Source organism: Motacilla alba, chromosome Z (assembly GCF_015832195.1).
Source record: "Motacilla alba alba isolate MOTALB_02 chromosome Z, Motacilla_alba_V1.0_pri, whole genome shotgun sequence".
NCBI lineage: Eukaryota > Metazoa > Chordata > Aves > Passeriformes > Motacillidae > Motacilla > Motacilla alba.
In genome coordinates, this window is record NC_052046.1 from 63556943 (window position 1) to 63567595 (window position 10653).

A 10653-nucleotide genomic window follows, 5' to 3' on the forward strand; every position below is an offset into this window, starting at 1 on the left:
CACTAAGGCACATTTCCCTGCAGTATAGCTTTTGCTCACAATTTTTGAGACTATAGGCTAACAAATACAAGTTCTTGACAGCTCAGACAGATTTGCATTGGTTTATTTTTTCTTGTTTTTTTTTTTTTAAAGGAAAAATTAGATTTTTTGTTTGATTGGTTGGCTTGGTTTATAGTAACATAAACCCCAAACAATATCTATTCATACCCTGCAAAATCACAAATTGAAAGTTCTTAAGGAAAACACGACAGTGTCTAGAAATTGCTGTTGACATCTACCAAGATCTCCGGATTAATATGCCAGCCACATTACCCGTAATCTCCTAGAAGCAGCTTATGCAACTCTGGTTTTCTATCAGACACACAAATCAGAGCTGTTGATTTGAACGCAAATAAACAAAACCAGCAAATCCTTTCCATTCATCAATTAGCCATACAATGTAACTTACATGTATAGCCCAGTATTATGAAATCTACATACAGGATTCAATTCCCCAGTAAGAATTATGGTCATAAGTTCTAAATGCTGGGCTTGAGCACTCTCTTATCAGATGAAAAATGAACATGGACAGAAAGAGGAAGAGTCCTCCACATAAAAAAAACAAAACCAAACCAAAACCAACAAAAACAAACAAACAAAAAATCTTGCATCTGATTTCTTCAATTAAAGGTGGCAGGGTAGTATGACAAGAAGACGAGCAACTTCTCTCTCAAACCCACCTTATGCAGGTAAGGTTCTTAGTCATATGCCAAATTAGCCACCTATGTAACACCACTGGCATTTTACTCAAGTGATTTAAATTAGGTATTATATTAGGTAGCTTATTTAATCAACAATTAAGTTCTTAGGTATACAAACTACTGACCTGTTATTTACATTTTTCTACAGTCTCACATTTTAATGAGATTATCGTCTGGTTTTTTGAAGAACACTTCCTTCGGTAGGGAGTTTTGGAAACTAATGTGCACAAGTGTTTCCTAAAATGAAAATGTGACAGACATAAGCTAAATTAAAATTCTGTGCTTGAGACTGATCAAAATAAACACAATTATTAAATTTGGAAAACTAGTTTTTCTTAAAGAAACCTTTCATGCCTCTCCTTTCAACTACTCCAATTCAAGGTGACTATATCCATACATAAAATGAAAACCATTCTAGTTGTATTTGAAAATAATTAACACGTAAAGATAAAGATACAGCCAGGTGGGATTATTGCTTCATGAATCTGCCTCTCTCTGATGTATATCTGATCTTTCCACTGCTCAGCACTCACTCTTCTTTCTAATTTCCCACTTTCCTCTAACTTCTCTTCACTACATGACAAACCTGTTTAGGGGCTAGGAAAATAACACCAAACTCCACACAGATACCACTAATGACTCACCTTTCCTCTCTGGTCACTACTCTTTCTCTCTTCCATGCCTTGGCAGTTTCAAGTTGTCGGTGTGCTGTTCTCCAGCTCCATCCTCAGTACCCTCCAATTTTGCTTCTGCAGTTTAGGCCTCACACCATCTGCTCCTAAAGACCTTAATGACCTTCTAATAGCACTCATCACTTAGAGCCCCCACAGCCTCTCTTCACAGGTGGCTGATGGGCCACCTGGAACATGCACAGCCACACTACTCTTACCCCTGCTCATCTTCTATAATTTCCATGGGTTTACCTCCTGCTTCTCCAGCCATCTAACAAGGCAATACTCTGAGGCTTAATATCAGAAGATCATCTCTTACTCCCACTTGGAACCCACACTTCTTGGCAACTTCTTCCATTTTCAAACCTTCATATTCATATCCTCCCCTAACATTATCCCACTGGTTTGCAAGGGCCATCTCATAAATACATCTCGTGATTTCAGAGATAAGGACAATAAAGAAAGCTCTTTTTTTAACACACTTGGAAAAAAAAAAGAAAGGGACAACAAAACCTACCACATCTGAGTAGACAGCTGGTGGACTATCAAGCCTAACATAACTAATCTAACACCAGTGAGACTGGAGTTGCAGTAACCCTATGTACGCATTTGCATCTATTTTTAAAATGCTTCGCTGCACTGTCCTATCCCCTATCCCCACAACTGGGGCGGACGTCAAAGCTGCACAGATCAGATTAGCAATCATAGATACATGTTAGCAAAGTCTAATGAGTTCTTCTCATCAGCCAAAGAACAGCAACTCTCCCTGGCTGTTTCAAGGATATTCCACATGGAAATTCAAGTGATGGTGTCTAATCACCTGCTCCTCGTTGTTAGTGGCCATAATCTTTGCAATCACAGTCTCCATACCCAAGGAGTTACTAAAACAGTTGTCTGAACTACAACTATGCCACATGAAGTCTGGCTTTTAGCAGACAAGCTGTAGGAAAATTCAACAGTTAAGCAATATGCAATCTCCTTTTTCTTGTTTAAATTATCTGTAGGTGGTTTTGCTAGTTTTGCCTGCATTTTAATGTCATTTGCAGCAGGAGACCTATAACTGAGAAAACAGCATACAACTAAGAAAACAGCAACTGCCTTGGTTTTGTAGGCGATTCAAATGAAAATGTAGAAAGTGGAATAGGAATTAACACAAGATGTTCCTGGACACAGGATTGCCAATAAACAAGGCTACAACAAGAGATCCCTGTCAGCCAGCCATAAAACTTCCTTGCAAACCAACAAGCACACAGAATTTAGATGTTCCAGACTTTCACTGTACGGCCCTATGGACCATTTACAACTGCCTGAGGATCAGAATTCTGAAAGCAGTAAGACGGTAAATAAAACACATTTGGAGCAGTGAGTATTTAAGCCTCATCACAGATTAAAATTTTCTATTCTTCCCAGAAAGGGAATAGGCAGCTATCTCCAAATTCTTGATCCAACTCTAGTATATTGAAGATACTACAATTATCTTCAGAAGATGACAGATGCCTAAAAAAACAGTGTTTAATATGAGCAAATTCTGAATTTTACATGCTATTTGTGCTCAGTGTCTGACCACAGCAAGTTCTTTCAGCTTCTTTGCACAACAAATGATGAACTACAACAAGATGAACTTCACAGGCATAGTCACAAAGTAGTTTGTGGACTTAGCAAAACAGTGTGGGATCACTCCAAAAAGAACTGGAGACACAGATAATTAGAAAGAATTTTACCTATGCCTTTCTCAAAGGAAAGCTAAGGTGAAAATCATGTGTTAAGATTACCACACACATCAAAAACATTTTTGTCTAAAAACAAAGTCTTTTAGACAACATGCTTGGGCCACAGACCAGATAAGGAGTCATTACTGAGTCCCAGTCTAAGCCCAGTCATGTTAGGAAGAGATATTACATGTTATCATCCCAGGTGACAGAGACTATTCTCACAAAAACAGTAATAGCTGTAAGTGGCCCCATACATCCACACAAAACAGCACCTTTACTTCCTCAGCTTTACAAAGGTCACAAAAACTGACTGCCTCTGTCTAGCTCTGTCAATTGTAGTCAGCAGCGACTATGTTTATCTTCCTCATCCCATCTTCAGAAGGATGGAAAAAGGCACATATGGACTAAAAATGGAAAATTAGAAGTAAACCCTATCACCTGAAAAATAGGCAAGTAACAAAATAGTATGCAAGCCTCCTATCAATACAATTAAAAGCTAGGAATTAGTCAGACATCTTGTAAGCTGCTCCAGCTAGTAGGGAAAAAAAAGTTAGGAAGGTTTGGTATTTGTTTGTGTAGAGATCCTGCTACTATAATAAAGGAAGAATAAAACATCAAAAAGAATATTTCATTGCCCAGAATCAGGATCAAGAATCTGTTCTGACTGACAAAATCAACTAACTTATGTTTTTCTTCCAGAAAATGAACCTTTTCTCCCCAGTGTTCATACCTCCTTGTCATACAAATAAATATTTAACAAAATCCGTAGCAGATTGATTCCTGAGCAGCTCTGTGTTTGCCTTTTATTTCAGTAGTCTTATACTTGTGGATGGTTAATTTTTGTTTCCCACAATTGTCTGGGTATAGCCACTGCTGGTTTTGTTCAACCCATGACAGCCACGTTACAAAAACCCATCCATTAATGTGAATCCACAAGGTATCTCTAAACATGTTACTACAGGACTCAAGATCTATGTCTGCAAACTTTAGCAAGAATGTCTCTAATAGCAGAAAGGAATTTGCACACAACCTCCTCCCTGGTGTCATCTGTCCTCATCTCCATCAGCAATCATCCTGACATTCCAAGAACTCACAAGCTTCTGTCAGCACACTGCACTTACTCTGCTTCTCACTGTAATACATGCTTGTAATATTTGAACTTTTAAGCTACATCTTCTAGTACCTAGGCTATCCTGTTACAAGTATACTTGAATTTTTGAAAAAACAAACTAATGAACAAACTGCTTTAAAAGCTTCAGTCACTTGTCTTCTCTGGAAATGCAGACATTGCTTGATCGTTAGTGGTGGGTTTGGACAACGTAAGTAAGCTACTCATATTTCTGAACATACCACCTTACTGTACTTCATTAAAAAGCAAACAAACAAAAAAACCCCAACCCAACAAGCAAAAAATCTTCAACAACAAAAAGCACTATTGTCAGTAGAAAAAAGTATTAGCACTGCCGACTCATTATACTGCCTTAAATCAGTGCTCAGCTTAACAACGAGTTGCCAGGAATCAGCTTATTATCTCCTGCTTCTTCAAAAAAACTCCTTTCTGCAGCTTCAGACTAAATGTTGACAACATAAACTCCCAGTGTTGAGGTATCAAAATAAATAAATTTTTCCAACACTTTAAAATCCAATAAAGTTGTCTGTGCTGCACTAGTAGTAGCATTTACATTGCTATTGTTAAAATCCCCCACTATTTTATCATTATCAACTCACAAGTTATTTAAATTCCCCAGTTATGGTTATTGCTGGCTAACTCTTCAACAGCTGCGAGAAGTATTATTCAACCTAGAAAACATTTCTAGTTGCAGAATATGCTGGCTGCAAAAGAGCTAGATAAAAGACTGGTCTTCCAGCAATGCACTTGCTAACTTAAGCACACTTCACGTTTTTACATCTGGTGTTTTAGAAGCATGAAGCCAGTTAGGGTGAAGACAGCATTTCATACCATTCGAAGTTCACCGATTCTCCGTGCTGGGGAAAGGCTGGTACAGCTGCAGGCACACAGCCACTGCCACACCAGACCTTCTGAACTGGGTGTATTCTTCTAGCACTGCCTCAGGGGCTACTGATTCGACAGAGACCACACCTCTACTGATTATTCTTTCTCTTCAGTAATCCACAGAATTAAAGAAACCTATTTAACCACCTTTATTTTACATGTTTTGATGAAGCCTAGAAGAAATGGTAACAGTGAATTAAATTCATTCTGTCCATAAAAAACTTCTAATCACAAGCAGCAGAGAGAGATGCCAGCCCTGTGAATATGGAGGCGCCTGGTCCTACAGTATTCTGACATAAAATGTTAATGGGCACAAAAAAAAAGTATAAGACAGAGAGAGACAACCCAGATTCAAAAACAAAACAAAAATTAAAACTATTACTTTGAATAGCTGTACAACACACAGTTCAGTATACAATTCAGAGAAATGGATTTTCCTAGGTTTTCAATTCAAGGACTCATTTAGAACTTACAGACTTATCATTCAAATCAGTAGTAGGTTTTCCAGTCCACTTTGAAAGCAAAGAAACAGATATGTTAGTCCTGACAATTCTCACTAATTTTATTGGGATTTTAGTACAGATTTGAAAGCTCATGACTCTTTTGGGACAGGATTCTTTTACCTATTTTAGCAAGCTATTTAAAAGCTTCTCTGAAATCTCAGACTCCCTGGAGAACACCAACTAAATTTACAATGATTAAATAAATATATGCTGTCACATCCCATTGTTCAGGAAAAAAAAATCAGCAACAGCAGACAAAACTGCAAGAGTATGAGAGAACAGCTACAAAGACACTGCATATGCCATTTTGGCTATGTTTAAAACAATGCAGTAGAGGAAATACATTAGAGCAGGCTTTTCCACTCAGACTTGTTTAAACCATGCTGCAACACCTGTAAGTGTAAGTTTGAGAGGAGGGTTGAATTCTGATTGAATTGTTTATATTTTTTTAAAATCTGTTTCTACTGTGAGAAAAATTTTTGTTGTTTTTCAACATGTTACAAAATGATTACCCGAGAGACATTCATTGACAAAAACAGTTCCAAAGGGAAGTGCACATCTCTATCGCTGCTACCCCAAACATTCCCAGAGGAAAGGATGACAATAGCTTTCTGGAATGTATAGTTGATACAATGTGATCAGTAAGTTACAACCTTGAGAGTCAGGAGTGAAATGTTTATCTGCAAGGAAACAAGAAGCTAGTATTTTGCATGGAAAAATATTTAAGGAATTCCAATGTGAAAATAAGCCTAAGTAGACATCACTTCAGCTCTAATACCACATTTGTACTTGCAGTTTAGAAACGTAATTGGCAGCAGCTTTAAATGATCACCACTAATTAATATTCACTGATTAGTAGAAAATAGACATTGATATCAAGTCTCGTCAAATCTAAGAATGTAAAGAATGGAAGGGCTCCTCTACTCTGATGGATTTCTCCAGCACCATCAAATCCCATGTTTGTCTTTTAGTACAGAAATGAAGTTCCACTGTCTTTTGCTGGCAAAGACTCTGCACTGGACTAGATATGCAAGTACAACTATTTAAAACAAATTGTGCTTATACGATGTGTGGATAAGAAGAGCTTTGAGATAATTTTGAGTGGTATTATCTTTACAACACTAACAGACATTAAAAAAGGAAAAAACCTGCACACACACATAAACCTTCAACTTTTTGATTATTAAGTCAAAGAAATATTATCTACCTTGATGTGAATACTGAAGAAATTAAGAGTATTTTCCAATTAATTTAGTATTGTGTTTTTGGAATTATGTAACACTTCAAAAAGAGTTCTGGATCATGCAATTGCTAGAGATATATTGTAAATGTACAGTAGAATCCCATCTTAATTACTCATCTTGCAAAACAGAAAAGAAAGACACCGTAAAACATTTGGTTCCACATAAAGAAAATGATAATGCCATCAGACTGGAGAAGGACAAACAAGGAAAGGACTTAAAAACCTGCCTATATTAACAGCTCAAAAAAAACAGTGTTCAAACTGAGATGCTCACTGACATTATTAATACTTGAATTCAAACATTAATTTTATAAACCATTCCCTGCCCTAACATTTTTCTCCTATGAAACAGGTGATGAAATGTTGTTTTCACTAGCCACCAAGAGAAAAAACAAGAAGTTCTTCGGTACCTAGAGGAGGTCAATTAAACAAGGAAAGGTACCAGTGTGGTTGAGGAAACGGAGAGAAGATGCACTCAGTTCCTATAGAGCTTGATGGAGGAGGAAATCCACGGTCATGCTAATCTGCAGCAACCTTTTATAGGTCCTCCAGTGAGGCAGTACTGATTTTATTATAATGATCACTTTGACACAATACTTATCCCCATACAAACTGGTGGGCTCTATACTAGGCTATCACCAATGGTACAGCCTAATGCATAAAATGAATAAATGCAGTTATGCAGAACAAGAAAAGAGTTCCCTCCTCCTGCGTGCATGTACACAAAAAAGTATAAGCTGAATGGTGTCTCCACACCAAAGGTTAAGTTTCTAAATTTCTGATTATTAATAACTGAAAACTCCACAGCTCAGAAGAGCTTAAAGATAATTCTTTAATCGTTTCCTCTAAATAGAGCACTAATACATGTATTAAATTGGTGACTTAATATATTTTGTTTTCCATTAATGCTAGTAAAACCTTTTGCTCTAGCTCTCACTGCAATCCACTTTCTCAGGCTGCATTTAACATTTATAAGCAGGATAGCAGTGCTACGTCAATGGATATCTTAGGCAAGATGCTTCCCTAGGTTTTAAGGGAATGAACCAACCCTACCTCAAAATAAAATTGCAAAAGACTTACACATCATATGTAGGAAAACCAAAGAGTGTGTGTGCGTGTGCAACTGCGTCTGTCCACATGTATTTGCACACGTACACACAGCCATCTTTGTGGGAGACAGCAACCGTAGCATTGCAATTACTGTTTTCATACATGCGTAGAAGTGTATAGATGTATAAATGGCTCTTACACGTGTGTGTGGCTATAACACGTAAATTTCAACGCCACAATAGAAGACCCCACAAAAGATGGCTGGTCCTGGCCAACACGGAGTGGCCTGGGCCAGAACTCACACCGAACTCGGCGTGCGGCAAGCTCCACCAAGGCCGGGGAAAGCTCGGGGGGTCGAGGTCGGCCGGGCCGCCCCCGCCGCGGGGGAGCCGGGCCGATCCCACGCCCGGCCGAGCCGCCGCCGCCCACCGCCCGCCCGCCCGGCGCGGCCCTGCCCGCACCGCGATGGCAGCGGCGGGGCCGGGCACTGCCCCGGGGCGGGAGAGGGCGACCGGCGGGCGGCGGCTGCGACGCGGGCGGGGATGCGGACGGACACCTGGCGTCCGCGGCGGACGAGGGGCCACGGGGCAGCGGCCAGCCCAGCCCGCCCATTCGCCTCCCGCCGGGCTGCGCGCCCCGCGCCCCCGGGCGGCCGCCGAGCGCTCCCCGCGTCCTGCCCGGCCGGGCCCGGCTAGGCTGCGGAGATGCGGGACGCCTGGGCAGGTTACCCGCGACACCCCGCCGCGCCTCACCTCAGCCGGCCGGGCAGCCTGCCGCAGCGGCGCGGGGATAAATGGAGAAGGAGGCGGAGGCGGCCGAGCTCCCTAACAGCGTTCGCGGCACACCCCCCCACTCACCTCCGGCTTCGCCCGCTCCTGCTGCCCGGCGCCTGATATCATCTCCCCCGGCGGCCTCCCCGCCCCTCGCCGCTGACGCACTCCCGCTGATACGCCTGGAGCCGCCGCCGCTCTCCCCGCACTGCCCGCCATGACGGCTGCGGGGACCCCGCACCGCCCCCGCCGCGGCGGGTGTGGTACCCGCGCCACCGCCCCGCTGCCTGTGCCGCCCCGCTGCCTGTGCCGCCCCGCTGCCTGTGCCGCCCCGCTGCCTGTGCCGCCCCGCTACCTGTGCCGCGGTCAGCCTCGCGGGCACACGTGGTACCCACGGCGTCGCTCGCCGCCGTTGGGCTGGTGGCACTTGTCCTGTGGCCCTGGCATGCAGAGGGAGCCCGGAGCTGCCTCAGAGATCTGTGGTACTCACAAGGAGACAGGAGTAAGGCCACGCATCATCTCCTAGTGCTGGGTAGCTCGCCACAAAGCTAGGGGTGAAATATCCCCTTTGCAAGAGAGGTGACCTCACAGATCCGGACAGCAAGGATCGCTTCCGCGTTTCCAATAACTCACCATGAACCAGCCCGAGGCCTCCCCACTCCTCCTGTAACCAAAGTGGGGAGCTGATTGAACTCATTTGCTGGCTGAAGCCTATTTTCCAAACAGAAACATTAATCCCTGTTACTGGCCACAGCACCTGAGAGCCCACCCCCAAGAAGACCTATATGCCAGGAAGCTGAAGAACACCAAAATCAAATGAAGGAGTTTGTGAGAGGACCACACTTGCCCTTGACTCTGGCGTAAAATGTACCCCTGTTTTATAGCTATGATGCTGTGAGATACAAAGCTGTGTTTTGTGTCAGGTATATACAGGCAGCGTGTGTGCTTGTGATTGTGATATGTGTGGAAACTGATCAAGGGACAATTAAAGGATGAATTCTAAAAAATAACTGAGGGAGTAAAGCATGGAAGAAGGCCTTTGAACTTATCCTTTGTTTGCAATTAACCTTTATAGCATCTGAATTAAAGCTTTAAGGATGTTGCTGCTGGACAGGAACTTTCTGCACGTAGCTAAGCATTAAACAGCTTTGCAATAATAACCTTTTGAAGTAAAATTTTAGAATATTGCTTGAAATAAGGAGCTTTGAAAATATAAGTTTGGAATATATGTAATGGAAATATGCTTATCTCAACACCTTAGCAAAACAGTAAAAAGCAGCTTGAGAAAGGAAGATGAACATCAACCCAAGGATTGATAGTTTTGACCAAGGGAAGCTGGACATCACTGCTATGAGATTTATAGTCTTTGCAATTAAAAGGCGGGCACACATCTGGAGTCTGGACCGCACCAGCTGGGAGACCTCTTTCTTCTTTTGGAAATCGGACCCCACCATCTGGGGATACTCCTTTCTGGGGTACATCCTGAGAAAAACTAACTCACAATAGCGTACAGAATTGTGATGTAAAAATTTGGAATAGAAACTGCTGAGAAAAGCTTATGTGTACCCCTATAAATATCTGTACACCCCAACCATCGGTGTGCAGCTGGAGGGAAAACTTCCCCCACTGTACCCAGCGCTGTTTTGCTCATACTTTACCATATTAATTAATAAATTGACTGCTGCTTGAATATTGGCCTAGTCAAGCTTCTTATTTATAACAATGCTTTGTTCTGAGAATGGGAAGTAGTAGGTGCACATCTATGACAACATCCATGGAACAAAGGAGGCTGGGCACAAACTGGGGTCACTGCCCAATGGCAGCAGTCATTTCAAGGGCTTTTCAGTGTTATTTGCCAAAGACAGCTCTGTAACACTGGGGACCAGAGGAGCAGGTATTCAGTGTATTTATAATGATTATATGCATGTCCAAATGCATTGAGTTGGTGCA

At 42.0% G+C, this 10653-nt stretch overlaps 1 protein-coding gene across 11 annotated transcripts in view; it reads right to left on the reverse strand.

The window, feature by feature from the left end:
- FAM169A (family with sequence similarity 169 member A) overlaps positions 1-9635 on the reverse strand; it is a 38321-nt gene extending 28686 nt beyond the window's left edge. For 2 of the 11 annotated variants that reach the window (XM_038123428.1, XM_038123424.1), the window contains exons 1-2: positions 1385-5076; positions 866-977 (exon numbers count right to left, since the gene is read on the reverse strand). Coding sequence is in view for 3 of the 11 variants with exons in the window: in XM_038123418.1 (XP_037979346.1) it covers positions 8791-8922 (132 nt within the window). In the remaining 8 variants the exon portion in view is untranslated. The other 9 variants (XM_038123422.1, XM_038123421.1, XM_038123427.1 and 6 more) reach the window with 8 other exon arrangements.
- Positions 9636-10653: the final 1018 nt, after the last annotated feature.